At 39.4% G+C, this 25,936-nt stretch overlaps 1 protein-coding gene across 8 annotated transcripts in view; it reads left to right on the top strand.

The window, feature by feature from the left end:
- The window catches only part of CACNB2 (calcium voltage-gated channel auxiliary subunit beta 2), a 391,004-nt gene that overhangs the window by 191,137 nt on the left and 173,931 nt on the right, over positions 1 to 25,936 (top strand). Inside the window, exon 1 of one of the 8 annotated variants that reach the window (XM_073885594.1) lies at positions 11,403 to 11,635. The exons of the other annotated variants lie outside the window; for them this stretch is intronic. Within the exon in view, the coding sequence (XP_073741695.1) occupies positions 11,585 to 11,635 (51 nt within the window). The 5' untranslated portion in view covers positions 11,403 to 11,584. Of the gene's footprint in view, positions 1 to 11,402; positions 11,636 to 25,936 lie in introns of those variants that run through there. 8 annotated transcript variants of the gene reach the window in all.

The raw sequence follows: 25,936 nt of genomic DNA, 5'->3' as shown, positions 1-25,936 counted from the left end.
GCCTCCAACAATATCAGATGTACTTAAATACTATCTTGTGGAAATATGCACATCTGGAAATACTAAATTGCACCAGCAGTGTTTTTAATGACCACATTCATGCCTGTGCTCTGCTAAGGGCAGAAGTTTAAGACTGTATCTGATAACTTCGTCTCATGAATGGCCAGGGTTCAGCACGCTAGGGCTTCTGGAGCTGGGACTGAGTGTGGACCAACACGTCTGGTTTCAGATTTTCGGGCCAAGGGAACTTGTGTCAAAGGCCTGGCTGAATACAGAATGCTAATTGAGGACAGGTCAGAAGTGCCAAATGCTAGTAGCAGATAGAAAGTTAGACTGGATAGGAAAAAGCTGCCTGTGGAGTGATTAGACTCTGCCGCCAGTTCTCTGGAAGGATCCAAGACACCGGGAGACAGGGTGTATCATGGCAACATCAAGGGCTAGGTTTCAGGGTATGAATTCGAGAGCTACAAGAATTCAAGGCACAAAAACCAAACAGGGAACAATGATGAAACCTGCAGAGAGAAGAGGAGAATTTACACAGCTGTAATGCAATAGTTTTCTATCTTGGCTGCACATTAGAATCATCTAGGGAGCTTTTAAAACTCCACATGCCCAAGCTGCATCCCAGACCAATTAAGTCAGAATCTCGGGGGGCTGGATTCAGGCATTGGTAGAACTTAAAGCTCCCCAGGGGTTCCACTTTGCAACAGAGCTGAGAACCACTGGTTTCAAGCAAGCGGTGGTGTTTGCCCGATTTAACCACTTATGTATCGTATGCATCATAATTGACAGATTAACCACATTATACTTAAGTATCTTTATACTTAAGGTGCACTTATTTTTTCAAAGATTTTTTTATTTATTCATTTGAGAGAGAGAGCATGTGCACAAGTGAGAGTACAAGCAGGGGGAAGGGCAGAGGGAGAAGCAGAGCGCCTGACGTGGGGCTCCATCCCAGGACCCTGGGATCATGACCAGGGCCAAAGTCAGACGCTTAACCAACTGAGTCACCCAGGTGCCCCTTAAGATGCACTTATATAGTCGATCTACACATACATTAGGGAGTTCTGCTTATCAGATCGTAGTGCTCATCATCAAAGGCGGGGACCTCTGAAACAGACAATATATTCTGTCACCATCAGAGACCAGTACAGAATAGCGAGACATTTATCCTGAAGAGACTACTTACATTGACATATATTTGGGGCTCAATGAAAGGAATCACTCACTATAAAGGGTGAAACAAGCTGCAGGGCTTATTTGGAAATTTGTAGCATATGATTTCATCGGATAGGTAGAGAATAAGGAGACAATTTTAAAACTTCATGTTTATTTTTGGGATATCTCCAGTTTTTCATCTGATACTCAGAGAATCGTTTTGACCTCAAAGATCTTCTGAAATGGTCTCTGGGTCCTCAGGCCACACTTCGAGAACTGCCAACCTGAGGAATGAACACAGTGAAAGTAGTTAGGAGTACAGATCCATAGATGTATTTCCCACTTTTCTCCTTCACGCTCTGTCCTTCACTTGTGAGAATTTTATTTTTATGCCTTTTTCCCTTATCCTTTCTTCACTCAGTTGTGGTACACGATGAACTCAGATTGAATGTGTGTATTCTGGGCCAGGTAGGAATAAATGCTATTGATGTAGATGCACAATTGTGCTACAAAAAAGAATCATAAATGCTCAGGAAAAAGGTCCCCCCAAATAAAGCACTAAGAAGTTGTTAATCTCCTTTTAAAACATGAATAAGGGTCCCACGTGTAATATATTCCAAAATTCCTCAAAAAATAAGAGCAAGAGTCTCAAGTTTTTATTCTCATAAAAGCAAATGATGAAACCTGCCGCCATTGTTTTAAGAATGTGGTTGGGAATATATTTTTTTCTTAGAGTTGGTACTCCTAAATCATCCCATAATAAAAATAGTGGTGTGGGGGAGATATAAGCTTTAAAGATGGGTCTGTGTTTGTAGTAGAAATTAGGGAGTAAACGTCTCCGTTTTTGTGATTTACACTAAATTTACATCTAGAAAAATCAACTTATTTCACTACTTCATCGGAGATTAGTAAAATTAAATCACATGGTAAGAACCATTCCATTTGAGCTCATGATGTTATTTTTAGCAGTCCTGTGTGCTTTTCTGTATCCCTAACTCATTGTTTCCCCTCGATCTATTTTTAAATCTATTTTCTTTATCTACTTAATTTTATTCTGTTGTACTAAATTTATAAATTCATGTTTTTAAAACTTAGAAGCTCATTGTAGATTAGGAAAGTGGATGCTGGGGCTAGGTGGTAGGGAGAAATAGGGAGAAGATGATAAAAGGGTCCAGACTTTTAGCTATAGGATGAGTAAGCTCTGACAATCTCAGGTATAACATGATGAGTACAAATGACAACACGAGGTGTTCCCGCACTCCCTACAAAAAGATACCACGCGAGATGATGAATATGTTAATTAACTAGACGGGAGCGAGCCTTTCACAACATACATGTATATATCAAACCAGCATGATGCTCACTTTAAATATCCTACAATTTTCTATGTCAATTATACTTGACTAAAGCTGGAATTTTAAAGATTAGACAAATAAGTCCTAAAAATCATATTCACTATTTAATACTTAGAATGTTTGGCAGACTTTATTTAGGTCTATATTATATGATCAACTTGCAAATGCAGCGAGATATCAGATATGCTCCTTCTAGGAGTCACTATGTCATCAAGGTTTAGTTTGAGTAAGAATTAGGTGAAAATTTGATTAACCAAGCAAATGCCAATTATTTTGGCCAATTTTTTTTTTTTTTACCTAAATTAGTTGTGAATCTCCTAGAGATTATAACTGGAAGCTCTAACTAATTGAGACTATTGTATAAAGTCTCTTTCCTCCAGCGTATTTAACGGAATAACAATTTTAGAACTGTTAGTGGTAGGACTAGACTAAGTCATTAGTCTCTCTTTGGAGTGACAAGTTGAACAACCTCTCTTTTCATTGGAAGCTTCTGAGGCTTCAGGCATATCAAGTCACTTAACCAGTTAGTTAATGGCAGCAGAGTTGGAACTCACTCCGTTCTACTACCTCTCAGTCTAGTGTCCTTTCCACTTTATTGAATGTGCTTCCAGGTTTTACTAGATAGCGGACCAGACCATCCTCTTCTGAAAGCAGAAAGAGAGCATGTTCATGGTGGCCGTAATAAAGCTGAAACTAGCATGGTGGACAAGCCAGATGTTCTATACTCATTCTAATGGAGAGGCAAGTATGATCTAGAAATCAGTACCTTGGGTACCTTCAACGATTGCTATAAGCTGTAGAGAAAATCGAACAGGGTCCTGTGACAGAGAGTAGTTCCACCTTGGTCCCAGAGATCAGGGCTTCTCTGAGGAGATGGATTTACCTGAATGATATAAGAAGGAGGCAGCCATGTGTGGGTCTCCAGGGAAAGCATTCCAACTGGATAGAAGAGCAAATGCAGATCCCTGACACCGGAATGCATGTGGTGCAGTCTGGGGACATCAGGAAGGCCGGTGTGGCTTCCGCTGTGGCGCCGACGGGCAGCGTGAGGGGAGGTGAGGTCAGAAATGTGGCCAGGAGCCAGTTTTCACCAGCCCTGCACTCTGTGCTTATTTCAGCTGCACTGGGAGAAACCATTAGAAGATTTTAAGCAGCGGAGTGATCAAAACAAATTCATCCTTTAAAAAAGACAACTTTGGGGGGGCACCTGGGTGGCTCAGTCAGTTAAGCATCCAACTCTTGATTTGGGCTCAGGTCATGATCTCAGGGTTGTCGGATCGAGCCCCGCGTCAGGCTCCCTGCTCAGTGCAGAGTCTGCTTGTCCCTCTCCCTCTGCTCCTCCCGCCCCGCCACTCACGAGCCCTTGCTTGTCCCTCTCATATAAATAAATGAATAAAATCTTTAAAAAGAAGAGACAGCTGGGTGCCTGGGTGGCTCGGTTGGTTAAGCGACTGCCTTCGGCTCAGGTCGTGATCCTGGAGTCCCTGGAATCGAGTCCCGCATCGGGCTCCCTGCTCAGCGGGGAGTCTGCCTCTCCCTCTGACCTTCTTCCCTCTCGTGCTCTCTCTCTACCATTCTCTCTCTCTCTCAATAAATAAATTAAAATCTTTAAAAAAAATAAAAAGAAAAAGAAGAGACAACTAAGGCTATCTGTGGAGATGGGACAGTAATCGTGAAGTGAGTTAGGGGCTATTGCTAAGCAGGTCATAAGAGAGGTGACAAAGATTGGCTCTTGCCAGTGAGTTTTTGGTCTGGCCACAGGAGGACAGTGGTGCTATTCACTACAGTGTGCAGGACTGGGGTGTTGGGTGGGGGAAGAATAAGTAGTTCCTTTGGAGGCAAGTATATTTGAGAATCCTATTGGAAGTTCATGGGGAGGTGTCTTGTTGGCACTACATGCAAGAGCCTGGAACTCAAAGACCTCAAATATTTAGGTCCACCTCAGAGAAACTGAGGGCAGGTAATCCAGGAGTAGGGGATAATTACTCCCTCAACGCAGGTGAGAAGTGAAAATTTCAGGAGGAAAACCCTTAAGATGGCAGAATAGAGCAGGGCTGGGAGAAGAGGATTAAGAAATGGGATGTGTGTATGTTGGGGGCAGGGGTATCTCAAAAACACAGTGCAAACCCAGCACTTGAGGTAACCTCCTTAATCCCCAGCACATACCTCATATTGCATAATTCAGTGGCAATTGTTTTAAAGGAAAATATTGAAACATTAAACACAACACATTGAATTACATAGGTTCATTCAGTAAGTCACCAGCAGTTTATTCTATAGATCACTCTGGAAAGACATTTAATGGTAAGGAAAGAGAGTTTTATTATGTTAAATGCAGGTTGCAAGTACCAAAAAAATTATGAACTATGCCTTTTGGGGTCAAAGTTACAGTAGAAGAGATCCATGAGGGAATAAAAAGGTCAAAGGAGCCCCCAAAGCACCCTCTCCTCCTTTTGTTTGTCCTAGAATAGTCTGAAGTAGCAGTTTTGATGTAGGTTAAAATTACTGTGGCTCTTTATTAATAACAGATCTCAAGGATATTTTCAAGTCTATCTTAGCCAATAATGAGGGAAGACAAACGGTGGAGAAGAGAGTTCCTTTCAGCTCTTGTAGTTGGTCAGTTATGATATGTTTGAAATTAGTACATTGTCTCAGAAGGGAAGTTGTTTGGCCAATATAAGTTCTTAACTAATGATAAAGTGCATAATATGTTAAAAAAAAAAAGGGGGGGGCAGCTCTTTTATCAAGGAGGGAAGGACAAGAAGCTAGCTGAGTTCCATCCACTGCTAGATTTTTTCGAAATAAAAAGAGGGGAGCTTTCTTTATTGGAGTGGCTCTGATTTAAATGAAGATCCTCCCCTCCTCCGCAGCTAGATGAATTAGGGCCACGGTTGATAACGGACTATTTACGGGAATAAAACGTGCGGAAAGAAATTGAACAGCACGACCATTTGGGTCAAATAGTACAGATGTGGGGAAAAATTGCTTTGTTCTTTCTCATGTTCCTCTGAATCAATAACCAGTAGAAATTTGTTGGAATTTGTTGTCACATGAAATAAAAAAAATAAATAAACTTAGTGACAACAATATCAGTTAGGTGGAAAGAAAATTCAATTATAAATGTGACTATTTTCATTTTGGGTTTTTTGTTTGTTTGTTTTCTCTATAGCATTTGGAATTGTTTCCTAATTTTATTTCTTGAGAAAAGTAATGTGTCTGGCTGTTATTTACCAAAAACACATGGGAGGTTTAGAGAGTACACACACGTTAAGAGTTTTGTTTTGCTGTTATGATTCACTGTCTGGCTAATGCACGCCATGATTATCCATATTTGTACACAAATCGTGTGGCCTTTTGTAATCAAAGACGACACTGTTGATGGCAGGAGGTCTACACTGGGGTGTGATCAAGGGAGTTTTTTTTTGTTTTTGTTTTTCACAATCCTTGCCGTTAGATAAACAGTCTGGCCTTTGAAGTCTAGAGTGGCCACTCGAAATATGTAATCTCCAAAATTTTGCCTTTTTTGTTTTGTTTTGTTTTTTGTTTCTTGGCAACATAACATATTTATACTCTGGCCACCCCCCCCCCCATCCAGAAAGGTCTGCTGCTGTGTTAAGTTTAAAACAACAAATGGGACTCTTGCCTCAAATTGAGGATTCAGTACTATTGAAGCTCTCCTCCCTGCCTTCTGTTTATGTAGACAGATAATAACAATTCTGAATACAAATGTAGCAATACAGAGAGCCCTTCTCTTGGCAGATTGGTGAGCATGCTTCTTTAGTTATAAAAGTAGCACTCTGGGAGTTCTCTAGTTCTAATGTCAATTTCATGAAGCCTTTTTCACAGTTTAGCAAAGACAACTTGGGGGTGCTGGGGGTGTTGGTAGAAGGGAATTGGAAACAAGCTAAAGCAAAGGATTAGTGGTGTGAATGCCAGTAGGGACTGCAGAAACCTCTGGTCCTTCCATCCAAAATCTGACACTAAGGTAGCTCTTGGTCTCGATTAGATTAGATTAGATTAGATTAGATTAGATTAGATTAGATTACTGGCTTCTCCGGAAAAAAAATCACAGCATAACCAGGCACGTGGCTGAGCTCCCAGGGGCTGCCTCTGAAATGTTCCCAATTGACAGAGCTCGGCTTCCCCTGTCCCTGCCCTTTGCCTCTCCAACCCTCTATCCCACATTGAGATGACCTGGAGTAGATGTAGATATGATTTGAATTTCACATTGATAGCATTGATATAAAGGGCACCTTCAGATTTCTCAACCTCAGCACTATTGACATATTGAGCTGGAAAATTCTTTGTTGTGGGAGACTGGCCTGTGCATTATAAGATGCTTAGCAGCGTCCTTGGCATCTACTCACTAGATGCCAGTAAACCACCCACCCATCCCAGTGTGGCAATCAAAAATGTCCCTCAACATTGCTAAATGTCCCCTAGGGGCAAAATCATTCCCAGCTGAGAACCACCCAGTTATAACAAAGAAAACTAACATTTATTTGTCATCTCTGATGTGCCAGATGCGTATTAGATGTTTCATGTAATCCTGACAATTCTTTTTTTTTTTTAAAGATTTTATTTATTTATTTGAGAGAGAGAGAATGAGAGCCAGAGAGCACGAGAGGGAAGAGGGTCAGAGGGAGAAGCAGACTCCCCACTGAGCAGGGAGCCCGATGCGGGACTTGATCCCGGGACTCCAGGATCATGATCTGAGCCAAAGGCAGTCGCTTAACCAACTGAGCCACCCAGGCGCCCCTGACAATTCTCTTTTGAAGTCTTCTCCCCTTTTCATAGATTAGGAACCTGAGGGATGGCAAGGATAATTGTTGCTATTTGTTTTCTTTTTTCTGTTTTTGTTGTTGTTTTTTAATTTTCCAGTACTTAACAATGAAAATGCTTTATAAAACCAGGGAAATTATTTTATACCTAGAAAAAACAGAAAATGTCATTTTTAATATTTTTATTTTTATCTATACTGTGAGTGTGTATTTTACTCATTCTCTAAATTACAAACACTTAGCTTGAAAATTTGCCAAACGTATGAAAAACCAAAAAAATCACTACTGGAGGGGCACCTGGATGGCTGAGCATCTGACTCTTGGTTTTGGCTCAGGTCATGATCTTGGGGTTGTGGGATCAAGCCCTGCATTGGGCTCCACAATCAGTGCGGAATCGGCTTAAGATTCTCTCCCTCTCTCTCTGTCCCTCCCCCCTCAAGTAAATAAACAAAATCTGAAAAAAAATCACTACTGGATATTGACTTACCCACCTAAATTAAGGTTGCTTTCCCTTTCCTACCCTCTTAACACTGGACAGTGACCAAATTATCTTGGATTTGTCATTTCTTCTGGTATCTGGCATGATAAACTGATCTAAAATCCTGCATGTATTTCTATTATCACCTTCCTTGCTTACACTTTCAATAGTCTATTTGTCCCTGATACCTGTATCTCTTAAATCACCTTTCTTCTTCTCTGTTTCTCTTTGTCTTCCCAGAGTCCTCAAGAAAATATCCCTCAGTTCCATTTGAAAGGAAGAAAAAATCCTATTTAATGTGTGCGAAAAAATGCTATTCCTGTAACAGGGACATACTCTTGTTTACTCTTAAAGAAACTACAGGAGCTTGGAAAGGCATTGAAATTGGTTTTCAGAATTTCCATTCTCCTCCTCCTCCTTTTCAAACCCCAGTTGTTTTTTGCTTAACTGAAATCAACATTAATGACTGATATTTTTCTATTGGAAGTATATTTTAGTGGCATTATATACTAATATGGGCTAGACTTGGAAAGCTAGCAATCATATATGTCATTGTCAGAAACACTGAAGGCTGATGTCCAAGTGTAATTTTTCCAAAATTAAAGCATGTTTATCGCAAATAAATGTACAATGAATATGTGTCAAAGATTTTTTTAATTTATTGAGGAAACTGGAAGGATGGTAAAACCAGTTTAAAAGATTATGGGAGAGACCTAAGTATTTATAGTCATTGAAAGGAAGATACAGGGCTAAGATTGTTAAATTAGTTGCAGAACTGGTTACTGCTGTACCAGGCAATATTACAGTCATTTGGGGGGGCGGTATCTTTTATACAAGATGGAAATCATTAGCATTTTTACTAGACGAATTTGTTTCTACTGGTCAAATTCATTGGCATTTCTATCAGCTTTCTACAAGTTAATATCTACCCTCACAAATATATAAAATATCCTAATGTGAAGTAAATAATGAGTTAAACAAAGGTTTCTAATTTTCCTAGAAAATTGGATAATCCTTGGTTGCCAGTTAGACACTTAAAACTTTTGGGAGGGTTGAAAAAATAATGTAAACCTACCATAAAAAGTTTGAAAAATACTAAATTTTTTATCTTTGATTGATTGATTTGAGAGAGAGAGTGTGTGTGTGTGTGTGCACAAGCCAGGGGAAGGGCAGAGGGAGAGAGACAATCTTAAGCAAACTCCCTACTGAGTGCAGAGCCTGAGGCAGGGATTGATCTCAGGACCCTAAGATCATGATCTGAGCTGAAATCAAGACTTGGATGCTTAACCGACTGAGCCACCCAGGCACCCAATATACTAAAATTTTTAAAAGGAGAGAAAAAAAAAAAAACCTACCTTCAATCCACTACCCAGATGCAACCACTATAAATAGAATTCATGTTTCCTTACAAGTTTTTCTCTAAATATGTTTAACAAAGTGGAGTCACTATTATGAGAAAAAAAAATTAGTAAGCTACTCTTTTTCTTTTAATTACTCTCATATATCATATGTATTTTGTTATATAATGAAAGTGTCCTATAAACATTTTAATGTCTATATAATGATTTGGCATTTTTGATTCATTCTTTCCACTCTTTTTTCTAATCTTAAAATTATTTCTTTATTATGAATAAATAATGCATTTATGAATTTTTCAGAGTTACAAAAAATACATAGAAAATAATATAGTGGCCAATGGTGGAGGTACAACCTAGTTTAAGAAATAAAATATCAGTGGGGAGCCTAGATGGCTCAGTCGGTTAAGCATCTGCCTTCGGCTCGGTTCATGATCCAAGGGTCCTGGGATCAAGCCCCGCATCAGGCTCCCTGTTTCTTTCTCCCTCTGCCTGCCTCTCTTCCTGCTTGTGTGCTCATCTTTCTGTCAAATAAATAAGTAAAATCTTTAAAAAAAAAAAAAGAAATAAAATACCACTAATAGAGTTGCTCCATCCTCCAGGAATTCTTCCAGATGTACTCCTTTCCAGATGTAACCACTCTCCTGCATTTAGTACTTTTTCATATTTATTTCTATACTTTCACTACCTATAGAAAGCATATAGTTTTTTTGCACATCTGCAAACTTTATACAAATTATATCCTAGGTTCTTAAGGTATAAAGGTCCTACAACTTGCTTTTCTCTGCGGACATGTTTGTGGGGATTTAATCCATGTAGTAACTTATAAACCCTTTACTCTCCTTGCTGTAGTGTCTCAAACCTTGTTTATCCACGGTTCCTGTTGCTACACATTGCATTTGTTACCAGGTTTTTACTAACATGCCCAGTGTTGCTAGGGACATTCTGTTCCTACACTTCCGTGTGGTTATGTGAGGGAAAGAATGGCCAGCAAAGGTCATTTGGTGGTCATTAACAACTTTGCTGCCTTCACCTTTCGCAAAATCCCGAACATGGCTGTACCAATTTATACTCCCACCAACAACATCTGAGAGTCTGGTTGCTCTGCATCAGGGGTTGGCAAACCTTTTCTGTGAAGGACGGGACCAGAAATATTTAAGCCTTGGTAAGCTACATGGTCTCTCTCATAACTCCCCAACTCTGCTCCTGTTACGCAACAGCAACCATCAACCTTACATAAATGAACGAACATGACCGTGTTCTCGTAAACCTTTGCTTGGGGATGCCGAAATTTGGATTTCAACTAATTTTTGTGTGTCGCAAAATACAGTCTTCTTTTGATTTTTTTTTTCAGCCATTTTGAAACGTAAAACACATTCTTAGCTTGCAGGTTAGGCATGATGGGTAGCTGGTTAGGCTGTGCCAACAACCCCTACTTGACGTCCTCACCACGATCTGGTATTTCAAATACCTTAAATGTTTCTACCGGAATGGGTGTGAAATGGTAAATTGTGATTTTCATGTGTATTTCCAACCAGCAGTGAAGTCAAGCATTTTTCATGTTTCTTGGCCACTTGGGTTTTTCTCTTCTGTGGTTTATTTATTCATTTTTCTTCTCCTTATTTTTTTATATTGTGGGTCTTTTATTTATTGGCTTTTAGGAGCTCTTTCTCTCTTCTGGATAGTAATCCTTTGTTACATGCTTTACAAACATGTTCTTAGAGTATAGTGGTTATTGTTCCATTTTTTAAATGTCGTCTTTGCATGAAAAGATGTTTTCAGTTGAAATAAAATTAAATTTATCCAAGTGGTATTTATTTGGCTGTGTGAAAAAAAATTGTATTTTTCATGCACAAGGAGAATGTGAAAGGTGACCACAAAAGAAAGATATCACTTTCTTGTATGCAAAGGAGGAAATATTTCTTCATCGGATGTAGGCACAAGAATGTTCTCGCTTGTGTTCCAGACTTTTTTCACAGTCTAGTAGTTTTCTTGAACCTGGACAGCTCGTCCAGTTGTGCAATCTGTTGTTCTATAGTAAAGAAAGTATCCTTAAGCACCGATGTAGCCAGTGTTGCCCGGAAGGCTCCATCTGACATTGATGAAATGTTAGTCGCTTTCACAAGTTCGCAGGCTTCGCTCTTGCAAGCCAGCTGACGTAATTGGAAGGAGAAAAAGACCCTCCCACTTGCGTTTGTTAATTGACTTTGATGAGCCTGTCTGCGATGCCTAAGTGGTTCCAGAACAGAGAGAACTGTTATAATCTGAAGAACTTTTAGAAAGTCACACTGGCTGGCTAAGAACGCACACCTTAAGCCAGCAAGGAAAAGGAGAGCAGTTGATATGCCGGTCAGCAAAACAAGACTTGGCTGCCTTGAGCTTTTTTATTGAGTTCTTGCCCCTGTGAAGCACATTCTTGCTCCCTGGAGAGCTGGGTCCACTTGGAACGGGGCTGGCATGCTTGACAGACGCCTCATGTCTCCTCAGACTAAGTACATCATTCCTGGGGTAAGCAGGCGGGCAGGGAGGCAGGCCAGATGCACGGTGTGGTTTAAAGAAAACAGGAATGTCCTTTATTGTTAGCGAGCTCAAGTTCAATCAGGTTCGTTGCTTCACTTTTTAAAAGTTTTGCTTATCTTGCCAGAAATGTCATTTGCAATGTGATTATGTAAATGTTCTGGGGGGTTTAAGCAAGAAAAACTGTAACTCTTGTTTTAAATTGTATGTAATTGAGATCAGTGTAGTAGCTTGCAGGAAAGAGAGCCTGGGAGATGCTGGAAAATGGAAATGCTTTCTCCAGCTGCGGACGGTCAGTCACTTGTTGCATTGAGCATCATACTGACAGCCCGGCCACTGAGCTGCCTTTTTTTTTTTTTTTTCCAGAAGCCTTTCTATGTAAATCAAGATGATTTGACTTCCTGCATGACTGCAAATTCAGATTTCATTGCTTGTCACTTCAAAAATTTGTGAATTTAATGAAATACAGAAATGGGAGTCTAATGTTTAAAAAAACCTAAGCACAGAGCTTTACTGTGCCAAGATTGGATGTTTGGATCTTTTGATTCGGGGTGGATGTTTGAAAGTAAAGTTCACATCATTATGGGGGCCCTTTCTAAGGGAAGGCTTCCGAGAAAAGTAATCATCATTCTAGAACCCAAACGTAAATTAGAGCCTGTAAAAAGAAAAACCCTAAGTTTACAAAGATCTGTGCTAATAGGACACGAAAATACCTTTTTAAAATCAATAAAATACAGCTTGCCTAGAAATTCTTTCCAAGGTACCTCAGCTCCAATGCACACTAAGTTCATCTAACGAAAAACAAAAATACTTCCTGAGAAATACCTGTGTATGGTAATCACGTGTTACATCAGATGAAAGTTCCTAAAACAAGTATTAGCACAATCAGGAAACTGTGGGATGAGTCACTTAATCTATATGCTTTTAATGATCTTTTATTATATTTCATCTACAATTTTCTAAGCACACCCTTTTCCTTCTTTGTGTTTGCCCCGTTAAATTTTGCATGCCACAGTTACAGTTCTTTAGGCTCTGGCGTGGATGGCACTGTGCACACTAATTCTAAAGCAGCCACTCGCAAATATTTAATTTAGAAATTATTCAACACCTGTTTGTTCTGAGGGGCATCTGGAATCATCCTTTCCCGTAAACTTGCCTGCTTTCTAAGAATGTGCTCACACACAAAATAGCTGTTATGGCTGTTTTCTGCAGAGGAATTCTCTTATGAATTAGGAAAATGTATAATCCCGAACCCAAGTTGCTAAGTATCCCAAATTGCCTGACACATTCCAGTGGTCATTTTGAATATTTTCGGCAGGGAAGTTGGGCACAAAAATGTCACAGTTATTGAATTGGGATGTCAGTCTAGATGACTTCAAAATGGTTGAGTAACTTCAAAATGGTTTATCGTACAGTTAATTTCAGTTCTGTGAAGGCTCATGGGGACAGGAACGTTTTATCCTTTTAAACTTTCTCTCCCCCGATCGTAGGTTTTTGTTTCCTATGACCTAATCACTTCTCATTTTAACTAATACCAGTGTTTGAATAGGCTGATAAACACATGGATTTTTGCCTTAAGGGTTAAAATTTAAAGTAAGTCTTTATAAAGACAGTTCTCTTTCCATTTTATACCTTCATCCAGTCATTCTCAAAACTCTCTAATAATGACAGAAGTTATTCTTTCAGTTTGGACAATAATATAAAGGGAGATCATTTTAAAATACATATATATCTATGCATACATTTATGTGAATACGTATATGTATTATAGAATAACTTTTTAGGAGGCTGAATAAGCTACATGGCCCTTATTTTTGTTCTAATCAAGTATGATTTCAGCTTTTATATCAGTTGTACTTCTTTAAAATCATGGCAAATCCCAAATCACAAAAACACATTTAGAAACCATACATTAATTCTTATCTTAGATTGAGGTGAAATTAATAAACCAGTAAATTTGGTACTGATAATTACTTTTTCACTGTCTAGGGCAAAAAATATGACTCTGACTAGTATTAAGTGCATTTGTTATCTTTTTATGAATTCTGGTGGTGTTGCATTGTTAAGTTTCTGAACTTGAATATTCTTTATGACTGAAACTGTGTACCATAATTCTTAGATCAAGATGGGCACTCCCTCTATGTCCTTGCCTCCCTTCCTTCCAACAAAAATGACCTGTCAGACTTTTGCAGGCTTTTCTGGTTATTTAGCATGTTACCTGCAATTTCAGTTTTTTTCTGACTGTGGTTAAGAACAAAGTGTTTGGGGGCGCCTGGGTGGCTCAGTCGTTGGGCGTCTGCCTTCGGCTCAGGTCTGATCCCAGGGTCCTGGGATCGAGTCCCACATCGGGCTCCCTGCTCAGCGGGAAGCCTGCTTCTCCCTCTCCCACTCCCCCTGCTTGTGTTCCCTCTCTCGCTGTGCCTCTCTCTGTCAAATAAATAAAATCTTAAAAAAAAAAAAAAGAACAAAGTGTTTGGATCCAGTCAGACTTGACTTTGACTATTAGGCCATTCCCTTAGTAATAACTATGTGATTGGCAAATTTTGATCATCTCTGAATTATAAAATTAAGAATACTAATATCTGCATTACGGTAGTGGTAAGAACTTTTCTTAAAAATCACAATGCAGGGGCGCCTGGGTGGCTCAGTCGCTAAGCGTCTGCCTTCGGCTCAGGTCATGGTCCCAGGGTCCTGGGATCGAGCCTCACATCGGGCTCCCTGCTCGGCGGGAAGCCTGCTTCTCCCTCCCCACTCCCCCTGCTTGTGTTCCCTCTCTCGCTGTGCCTCTCTCTGTCAAATAAATAAAATCTTAAAAAAAAAAATCACAATGCATATAGACTGCTTAGCACAGCACCTACAGTTATTACGGGAATGCACTTACCTATCTACATTTTCTACCATGGCTAATAAAGAATTTAGCTCTGAGATCCAAAACCATGATCTCTAGGAGACGCAGCAAGGGAAATTTGTGAGCTGTTTTTGATTTGCATATTGGAAGAAAGAGAGATTAAAATAAATAATGGTCCTGCAAAGTGGGACTCCTAATTGGATATCTGTGGACCTGGGATGAGAGGGCTGGGAGGAGGCAAGCGCAAACCCTCCGGAAATGATACGCAAATATTTGAGTCTACGTATACATTCTCATTTCCTAGTTCCGTAGATGCTCACTGTGGCCCTCAACTCCCAAACAGTAAAGCACTCGAGCTCCTGAAATACAATCAGCTCGAAAGAACAAAAAAAGATGAAGGAGGTTAAATGTTCTAAGAGGTCTAGTAATTTTTGAATTATTATTCTTTCTTTCTCCTTACCTTTGTATTGCTATCGCAGTTGAGAAGAGAAAAACAGGATGTTGACAGGGGCCCATGTATTCTGTAGGGGAGGAGAACTTTCCCTTTCTTCCCTTCTGGGTTCTTTGGCTGCTCTCATAATTAAATTGACATGAAACAGATGAACAGGAAAAAAACACAAATTTAATTTTGTACATACGGGAACCCCATAAAAATATGAGACTCAAAGAAATGACTAAAGCAGGCAGTGTTTTTAGAAAAAGAAACAATACGTTTGTGAAGAATTGACAAAACAGGGGTTTGGGCTTGAAGTAGGAAATTAGTGAAGGAGTAACAAGGTTTGTTCATACAGCACTTTTGGCCTTGAATTCCCTCTCTGATGGTAAGGACGCTTTCTACCCTCCCGATACAGGGAGGGTGTCTTCAAATGGGAGATTTACTTTGTGCTCTTGGGGACAAAGTTGGTTCAGAGTGTCCTTCTTGCACCAGCTGTTTCTTGAGTAACTTTAATTTAAAATAATGAATTATTTTGGCGTGGCATATTCTGCTCTCCAGGCCCACCTTTGAAATCCCCAAGGAGTTTCACAATTCAGAAGTTGAGTTGGTAAATTGCTCCAGTATTTTACTGAATTGGTCTTCTTCGTCTTCAAAATAAATCAGTCAAAAATTTTTTACATTAATTTTTACCATTTTTAATTTTTAATTAAATAGATGACATACAATATTATATTAATTTCAGGTATTCAGCATAGTGGTTTGACATTTATATACACTGTGAAATGCTCATCATAATAAGTGTAGTTACCATTTGTCACCATGCAAAGTTGCGACAGTATTATTGACTGTATTCCCTGTGCTATGCTTCACATCTCCATGACTTACTTATTTCATAACTAGAAGTTTGTACCTCTTAATCCCCTTCATCTATTTGGACCAATGCCCCACCTCTCTCTCCTCTGGCAACAACAGTTTGCTCTCTGTATCCATGAGTCAGTCTCTGGTTTTGTTTGTTTATTTATTTTGTTTTTCAAATTCCACATATAAGTGAAATCATACCGTATCTGTCTTTCTCCGTCTGACTTATTTCCCTTAGCATAATACTCTGTAGGTTCATCCATGTTGTTACGAATGGCAAGACTTCATTTTTTATGGCTTTTTTAAAACAAGTATACACACACACACACACACACACACACACACACACACTCATCACATCGTTATCCATTCATCTATTGATGGACACTTAGGTTACTTTCATATCTTGGCTATTGTAAATAAAACTATCATGAACAATGGGATGGATATATCTTTTTCAGTTGGTGTTTTAATTTTCTTTGGATAAATACTATAGAAGTAGAATCACTGGATTGTTTGGTATTTCTCTTTTTAATTTTTTGAGGATCTCCATACTGTTTTCCATAGTGGATGTACCAATTTACATTCCCACCAACAGTTCATGAGTGTTCTCTTTTCCCCACATCCTTGCCAACACTTGTTATTTCTTGTCTTTTTAATACTAGCCATATTGACAGGTGTGAGGTAATATGTCATTGTGGTTTTAATTTGCATTTACCTGATGATAGTGATGTTGAGCATCTTTCCATGTGTCTGTTGTCTGTATGTCTACTTTGGAAAAATGTCTATTCAGGTCCTCTGCCCATTTTTAAATCATTGTTTTATGGTGTTGAGTTGTATGACTTTTTAAAAATATTTTGGTTATTAACACCTTATCAGATACATCATTTGCAAATATCTTCCTGTTTGGTAGGTTACCCTTTCATTTTGCTGATGATTTCACCATTAGGTATTTAGTAAGAGGCATTTCTATGGAAACAAAATAAAAGTAAGGGTTAATGATTAGAGCAAATTATAAACCCAGTCTGAGTTCTGCAGGTCATCAGTCAAGATTTCTAGATTGAACTCAAAGCATTTTCAGATAAAATGAGGACAGGCGGTAGCAATCTAACAGACTTCCTGGTTTGCAGTTTGGATGTCTCTGGTGATCTTCCTGAGTGGCCACACAGCAAGAGGCATGAAGACTGTCTATATACGAGCTGTTGTGGTGATTTCCCTGAAGTTCGTATCAAGTTGTCCAACTTTAGTTTGCATGGCTGTAAAAAAAAGAGCAGTTTTAGTTCTCAGTGATTCCAAGTGAGAGAGTGGGGGAGAACATCAGAAATTTTGGAAAATTGGAAATGGGTTATTTTGGAACGTTAGAGCCAGATACTGGAGAAAACTAGAAGAATTCAGATCCAGTTAGTTTACAGTTAGTACAGGACAGGAATCTGATATCCAAAAGGGTTTATTTATAGTTTTCCACCAAAACAAAATTTTTCTCAGTACAGTTCACCCTGTTTCTATCAAAGATAATCAAAGTAAGACTAATTTTTTTGCAAAATAAGTCTGGGCCCATTAAACTTGGCCTGATTATTTACATTAAGTGCAGCAAGAATAAGAGTTGACCATACGGACTTTTCAAAGTTTGCTTTGCTGAAACAGTTTTTAAAAGATTTATTTATTCTTATTTAAAAAAAAGGGGGGGTGGGCCGTGCCTGGGTGGCTCAGTTGGTTAAGCGACTGCCTTCGGCTCAGGTCATGATCCTGGAGTCCCGGGATCCAGTCCCGCATCGGGCTCCCTGCTCGGCAGGGAGTTTGCTTCTCCCTCTGACCCTCCTCCCTCTCATGCTCTCTATCTCTCTCATTCTCTCTCTTTCAAATAAATAAATAAAATCTTAAAAAATTTTTTTAGAAAATTTTTTAGAAAAGATTTATTTATTCATTTATTTATTTGAGAGGGAGAGAGAGAGAGAGAGAGAGAGAGAGAGAGCATGAGTAGGGGGAGGGGCAAGGGAGGGAGGGAGAGAGAATCCACGGGGAGATCAGGTAGGGAGAAAGAGTAATTGTTTCATCTTTGTCCATGGGTAGACGTTACCAAATTGCTCTAGGTCATAGGTAGCAGAGGGGCGGGGAGTGGGGGGGAAAAGAAAAAGTTTTTCTTAAATCTCGAGAAATACAACTTCAAGGAACCAGCAGTATTTCAAACAAAAAGTCATGAAAATGATAATCATCCTCAGCAGTTCATTTAGCCCCATGTAATTAATTCTTGTTCTACTTGAATTCAATTTTTCCATTAGTCCTGGAAATTCTTACCCAGTTCAGTGATACAATCTTAAGGTTATCAGAAAACTCTATTCTAGAGTACTTGTCAGAGTCCTCTCCATGAGCCTCTGTGAAGATGAAACATATTTGCAAAAGCATCAGAGTAGAGCAATAACTTCTGTAAAGGACAAAAGACTTAAAAGTAACCATGGTTAAAGATCTGATGAGAGTTCATTATAAGGCAATTGACAAGGGAATTTGGTTGTTTCTGTAACATATATTTTAAAATAATTACTAGAATTATGACTGATAATGTCAGTCCTGACAGCATTATGCCAGGACACATCAGATTTTTAGGAATTTCATACAATTTCTAGAACACTTACATTAATAATTTCCATATATGTATTTCCTATTTTAGTATATGTGCTGCCGAAGCGAGCACCCCATATATATATTTCCTAAAGAAAGTTTAGCATCACTTCTTATTTGATACTGCTTCCCATCTCTTCTTGTTTGACAATTTAACATATCAAATAAACTTAATTAGTGTATTCTGCCTTTTTTTATAAGGGGTGCAGGAATAAATCTTTTGCGATATTCTAGGGTTTAGAAAATCCCAAACTTAGTTTGAGGTCAAAAAGATTTCATTTAGAATTTGATTTGGGGAAGCTTCTTCAAAAATATCAAAAGGTTTTGGACACTTGACTAAATAAGATTATGGAACATCACAAAATTTAAGACTGAATTAGCTATTTAACCAAAGTGACAAAAAATATTATAAAAACAAATACAGAAGGTTACACAGTTGTGAGCAAAACTTAGCTCATTTAATATTGAGAAGACTCAGTTTTCTTAGGTAATCAAAGACCTGATTAAAACAAAATGGAGATTAGGAAATTATTTTGGTAAGACACAAAATCTTTGCTTTCTAGGCAGATTTACTAAAACGTAAAGAAAAATTTTTGCCTCTCATAATCAGCAGCAGACCAAGAATCCAACAATACTTTGTCCCATTTGCAGATGAAAGAAAATTAAGATTTATTTTTACATAACCGCCCTATTAAAGCTTGTTTTTAAAACCTTTATTAATAATTCAACTTTAGCCAACCTGATTATACAAGATAAAATTCTCTCTCTCATTCTTTCTACCTCTCTTCCCAACCGCCCATTTCCATTTATTTCGTCCTTTGTTTCCCTTTTTCTCATTCTGAAATAACCAGTTGTATTTTAGGACAAATTACTGTCTTCTCTCTTAGCAAAAATTCATGGCCGTGTCTGATACTTTTTCTTGCCCCAAAACATTTTTCACTTTTCTTGCAGAAAGATTTGTTTCCTTTATTATTTCTACTTTATTTGCTCTATTTCTATTTTAATCATATTTATTAATTAGAATTCATTCTTAACTCTTAGAAACCATAATTTCTACTAAAAACTAAGAAGTGAGCAGTGTATATTATATCCGCATACTTTAGATTGGCAAACTTATGAGTACATTTTATAGTTCATAGAAACATAGGCTTCCTCATAGTTTAATTTTTAAGTGTGGTACAAGACATGTTTACTAACAGACTCAAATATCTTTAGTTCCTCTGTAATAAGCCAAACTAGGTAAAACTTATGCTTGGTAATTAATGTTTCAGTATTCTGTCTTATTTAGAAATAATTTAGCTAATACAATAGGATAATTGTTTAGGATGAAAACTCTCTAAAAACAATTGTTTCCCCCAAATATAGACATTTTTCCAATTCAAAGATCCTTCATGTGGCCACTGATCAGTAGGATCTTATATTAATCTCAATAGCGACTCAAACCAATAAGCCTTTTTATGGCTTAACCAGGGATACAAGAGGTGTCCCGAAAGAGAGTACAAAAGGTACAGCCCTTACAAGACCCAGAAAGTTCAATCCCAGAGTTAGCCTAGGAAAGCAAAGAGCTTCATTATCACAGGCAGTAACAATGGCATAGTGAATATAGTGTCTCTGCTTTTCCCTGCCTCCGGTCAGAGACGTGCTGATCTGGGACACCAGGCAGGTGCTACTGGAATGGGACTTTTCCAGCACTAATAAGACAGCGAAGGTTCAGACGACAAAGGCCCTTTAAGGCCTGGGACCCCTTATGACAAATTCCCCCGAGAGCTTGCATGGATGACAAAGAGAAGGGTGTTCATGACTTCAGGTCTCAGAATACCATTCTATTTGACTGGTCCCCAAGATGCACGCTGGTACATGTACCTCCTGGCTGGTGGGGACCAGAGAGAATATTCTCCCGGTCATAACCCAAGCTTTCGGGACATAGAATGAGACAAAAGGAAAACCTCATCCCATTTTTACCTAGGGGACCTACCGTAAAGTTTGTCGAAACAGACGCTGGTCTGGTGAAAACTATGAGCATACCAGTTGGTGAGGCCGGCTCAAACAGCAGGCTTGGCAGACCTCGGCCTGCATTCTCCCCTCTGGTTTTCCTCCTGATTACAGATGACACAAAAGGACAGAGACAGAAGGAAATAATGCCCATTTCCGGGAGGAAAGGGGTCAACAGAAAACCAGGGTACTTTCCAGAGAGGAACTAGGAACCTTTCATTTTCTCCTGCTAATCTAAATTTAGAAATACGAAAGGACTCTCACTACTCTTCTTCCCAATAGAGGCTGCAGGCAGCGATCTGGGAGACCGACGTGGGGGACACTTAACCTTCTGCTGGCTCTTGTCAGGGGGTCCAGAATCCTGGAGCTGCAGAGGCCCTGGAGTGAGCAGTGTCCAGCTAGGGGAGAACCCCACTTTGCGCACCAAACCTGTGCCGGAGGAAAATTTCCCTTTTTCCTTTTGGGTTCTTTGGCTGGTCTAATAGTTAAATTGAAATAAAGCAGATTAACAGGAGAAAAGCAAACTTAATTTCATACATATGGGAGCCCATAAAAATATGAGACTCAAAAGTGACCAAAGCAGACAGGGGTTATGCTTTTTAGGCCAAGAAACAATACATTTGTGAAGAATTGGCAAGGTTTGGGCAAATCAGTGAAGAAGTAACAAGACCTCAGATTCCCTATCTCTGGCCATAAGAATGCCTTCTACCCTCCTGGTAAACGGACAGTGTCTTCATGTGGGAGATTTATTCCCTGCTTTCTATGGGGACAGAGGAGGCTCAGAGTATCCTTCCTGCACCAGCTGTTTCTTAAAGTAACTTCAATTCAAAATAATCATTACTCCACTTTGGAATTTTTTGGGGTGGCGTATTCTGCTCTCCTTCAACTCCCATAAAACAAGTAAGTGGTCTAAGGCTACAGGTTTCTGCATCAGTTTTCAGGGATAACTTGTATTTAAATGAAAATATAATGTTAAAAAGCCCTGGTGGCTAATATATGAACATGGGGAGGCGTTAAAGGATGATCACAGGGATGCTGGCTTTATCACCTGGAGATGTCAGAATGATTGATTTCACCTTGCTCCATAAAACAATCGGTTCGTAGAAAAAGATAATTTTGCACGATCCCAACAGAGAGTTGCCGAAGTATTTTTATTGTTAAAATTGAAAAAAACTTGAAAGAGAGCTTTACACATCAAAGTTAAGTAATTAAAAGTGATTAGTATTAAAAATATAACAAATATTATGGAGCTCCTGGGTGGCTCAGTTTGTTGGGCGTCTGACTCCAGATTTTGGCTCAGGTCGTGATCTTGGGGTCCTGAGATCCAGCCCCGAGTCTCGCTCCAGGCTCAGTGGAGAGTCTGCTTAAGATTCTCTCTCTCCCTCTGCTTCTGCCCTTCCAGCCCCCACCCCCACTCATGCGCACGCACACTCTCTCTCTCTTTCTAAAATAAATAAATAAAAATATAAGGAAATGTATGTGTATAGGAACACCACTGTCTATTTCTTTGGGTCAAATATTTTTGTTCTGGCAAATTATATCCCAGTCCTTTTCCATAAGCTTACATATTCTTATGGTTGTAACTATAGTGTACGAACTATTCTGGATTCTGCCTTTTTTCTTCAGCTGTGTTTTGAGATCACTTTTAAATCATAGCATGATACAGCATTGTACGGATTTTCCATAGTTTGTCTAAATAAGATGGTCATTTATTGTTGGAATTGTCATGCATTTTATAATTTTGTTTTTTATAGATAAATCTGTAATAATTTTAAGCATATAGTTTCTGGCTTTGTTAAATAACTTCCTTGAGATAAAGTCTCAGATGTGGAATTATTTGCACAGTGAGTGGGTTTGAATGTTCTTATGTCTCTGGTTTTGCTTTCCATATCTCTTCTCAAAATGATTATACCAGTTGCCGGTGCCAACATAATATCAATACAATACTAATTTCCTAACAACACACCCCACACTAGGTATTAATAATTACTTTAAAACAAAAAAGGTTACACAACAATGCTTTAATTTCTATTCAGTAGACTACTAGTAAAGGTGAGTATTTAATTGTAAATTTTTTTTTATAGATTTTATTTATTTATTTGAGAGAGAGAGAGAGAGAGAGAGAGAGAGAGAAACAGCACGAGAGGGGAAAGGGTCAGAGGGAGAAGCAGACCCCCCGCCGAGCCGGGAGCCCGATGCGGGACTCCATCCCGGGACTCCAGGATCATGACCTGAGCCAAAGGCAGTCGCTTAACCAACTGAGCCACCCAGGCGCCCCGAGTATTTAATTGTATATTGTATATTCTTTGGATCTCTGTGTAAATATTTTATTAGGTTTCCTGGGGTTTAGGTACTAATGTTATTTTTATTTGTTAGATATTAACAGAATTACAGAGTAAACTATTAGACAGTGTTTTCCCCTGTTCAGTCCCAGCCATCAAAATAACTCCTTTCGTAAAAACTGATCTTACATTTAGATTGCAGCACCCCGCTGATGTCACTAAAGGGTATACAACAACTAAACTAGTCAAAAGATCAAGTCTTAATTTTGGAAAGTGAAACGAAAAGCTTCAACTTTGTTTAGATTATCTAACTTACTTTGTGCAGAGAGCTAATGACTATCCACAAAATAAGAAAAAAACCACATCTGATTCAAGCTGTAGTTAATATGAGAAATGTATTCTGTCTTGGCTTTAAGTTCATAGACTTTGCACTGTCAAGGACCACATGTGCCACTAGATGATCAGGTTGTTGATTCAGGGCTATCAGAGCTCAGAAAGGGCTCTATACCCTTAGAGCTTCCCATGGGGCTCCCCTTTAAGTGGTCGTTCGGAGGGGCTGTCTCCCCGATTCTTCCCATAGAGTTGGAGAGCTAGAACTTTCTATACTCTTTTCTTGGCAAGGAACCTGCTGTCATTTTGACTTTAATGTTATTTGTTAACTTTACAAAGGTACTTACTTGTCTGTAAACCTTGATCCAATTATATAAGCAATTATTTTGGTTAGAGGCATTCTAGGTATCAGGAAAGAGAAAAATCTGACCCCTGATATCATACCTAAGATCCTTGTCTGTGCCACCAACACATAAAATAGATTTGCCACAGTCCTGAAGGCTCTACACTCTTTCCTACAGATGCCCTTTTTACAAATGATAGGATTAGAGAACATGATCAGATGGACAGAGCTCACTGCACTGAAAGGAGAAGAGCGATTTTTTTCTTGGTTCTAGCTCTTGCGTCTTCATTTGGAAGCAAGTCCATTAACATCCCTAGGTTTGTTTTATCACCTATAAAGAAAGTGATAATTCTCATCTCTGCATTCCTCCATATGGGAGGTTGTAAGGGCCCATGGGGGTGGAGGGGGGATACAAAGTACTTAAAGCACCTCAGAATAAGCTGTTTCTAGTTTTGTCTTCCCTCTGAAGTCCTAGGGGTTGCTTGAAGAATGTACCTTCAGTATCAGGATGTGTAAAATCCAGTAGTCTAACCTGACATCATTCCCCCCCCCATTTTTTCTTTTTCTCCTTTTCCTTTCTCTTTCTTTTCTTTTTTGGGCCTCTCTTGTCTTAGCATCAACACAGGTATTATTGTATCATGAAACCTGATGAGCCTGAGATCCCACCCTGCTGGGTCCAGCTTTATGACCATTTTCATGACCTCGTTTAATAAGGTTTAATGTTCAATAAAAACACGTGCTTGGAAATCTTTCAAGGCTCAGTGCCACATCAGCGGGTTTTGTGAATCATTCACAGCTCTGCCTTCAAAGCTTTTACAGTGGGCTCTCATGGTAGACTGTGAATAATTAATGCTAATTGATGTTTGGGTGTTTTTTAAAAAGCCTCTGTACACGCACTCAAACATAACCATAGAAAAAGAAGTAACTTTATGATATTGCCAAAAATATTAATCACCTGCACATGATACGCGTTGAGTGCCACCCAGGTGAAATTAAATGAGATCTCTGTCATTGAGGATATTACCATTTATTTGGATAATGTTAACGAGATAAAAAAAGATGCATGCACCTGTGCAAATCCTATGACATAAAGACCCACGAGTCTCTCTACCATAGACAGAATAAATATTTAGAGAATGCTCAGGGTAAAGGATCTGTTGAAAGTGCGGAAGCTGTGGAATTCAGTTCAGTTTAACAGCAGGGAAAGGATAGGTTTGTCAATGGTCTCTTGAATATGATTGAGTTGAGTTACGTATGTCTTTCGCTATGAACGAGGACAGTGACGGGGCTGAATTTGAGCTCAGTAAAAGTTGATATTTTATTTTTTTTAAACTTCTTTAAAGATTTTATTATTTCTTAGAGAGAGAGAGCAAGAGAGCACAAGCAGGGGGAACAGTAGAGGGAGAGGGAGAAGCAGGCTCCCCGCTGAGCAGGGAGCCCAATGTGGGGCTCGATCCCAGGACCCTGGGATCATGACCTGAGCCGATGGCAGACGCTTAACCGACTGAGCCACCCAGGTGCCCCAAAAGGTGGTATTTTAAAGAGCTCTCCAACCTGCTTCTCTTCTGTGTGTTTCCTATGAAAGGGAGGAATTCAAAGGCCATTGTAGAAGTTGTGATAGGTCTCAGGGTTCCCATGAGAACTGTCACGGGACTGCTTCTGTGTAACTGTTGAGGGATGTGATGTTGGAGCTGGAACAGCTAATTGGTGGAGACACTGAAAGTTGTTTAAAGAGAGCCCCAAAGAACAGTTGTTCCTCAGCTCCTGGTTAACAAAACTACCTTAGCTAATAAGAGATAGTTTGTGCGAATAATATAATAATACTACCAACGCAGTATCTGCTTTTGGGGTGAAAAAAATGTGTATTTGCTTAATTTCTACAGCTGAATGAGACTGCCTGCCTTCTCTGGGACCGTTTTTCATTCTCACAGTGTAAACCTAGCACTCATAATGCCATTAAAACGGAAGACATCATGCTGAGTGAAATAAGCCAGCCACGAGATGGCAAATGCTGTATGTTCCCCTTAATGTGAGATAGTGGGAGCAGGCAAAGTCACAGAGCCAGAAGGTAGAATGGTGGTTGCCGGGAGCTGGGCGGGGGGAAGGGGGAGACGTGTTTAATGGCTTCAGTGTGGGATGATGGAAAGTTCTGGAGATGGATAAAGCTGATGGTTGCACAACAATGTGAATGTACTTAATGCCCCTGAGCTGTGCACTTCAAAATAGCTAAACCGGTAAATTTTATGTTGTATCTATTTTACCACAATTTTTAAAATGCAATTAAAGGGGCACCTGGGTGGCTCAATGAGTTGGGCCTCCGACTCTTGGTTTCAGCTCAGGTCATGATCCTGGGGTCGGGGGATGGAGGCCCATCTCCGGCTTCCCACTTGGCATGGCAGAGGCTGCTTGGGATTCTCTCTCTCCTCACCCCTCTGCCCCTCCGCTTGCTCAAGCGCTCTCTCTCTCTCTCTCTCTCTCTCCAAAATAAATAAATAAATCTTAAATAAGATAAAATAAAATGCAATTAAAAGAAAAAGCTTGTAGGGTGCCTGGGTGGCTCAGTCGTTAAGCGGCTGCCTTCGGCTCA

The sequence above is a fragment of the Callorhinus ursinus genome, unplaced genomic scaffold (genome assembly GCF_003265705.2).
Source record: "Callorhinus ursinus isolate GAN/ISIS: 27379988/994484 unplaced genomic scaffold, GSC_fseal_2.0 scaffold63, whole genome shotgun sequence".
NCBI classification, from domain to species: domain Eukaryota; kingdom Metazoa; phylum Chordata; class Mammalia; order Carnivora; family Otariidae; genus Callorhinus; species Callorhinus ursinus.
Note: the sequence above shows the minus strand (reverse complement) of the source record. Positions and strands in the feature narration are given on the sequence as shown.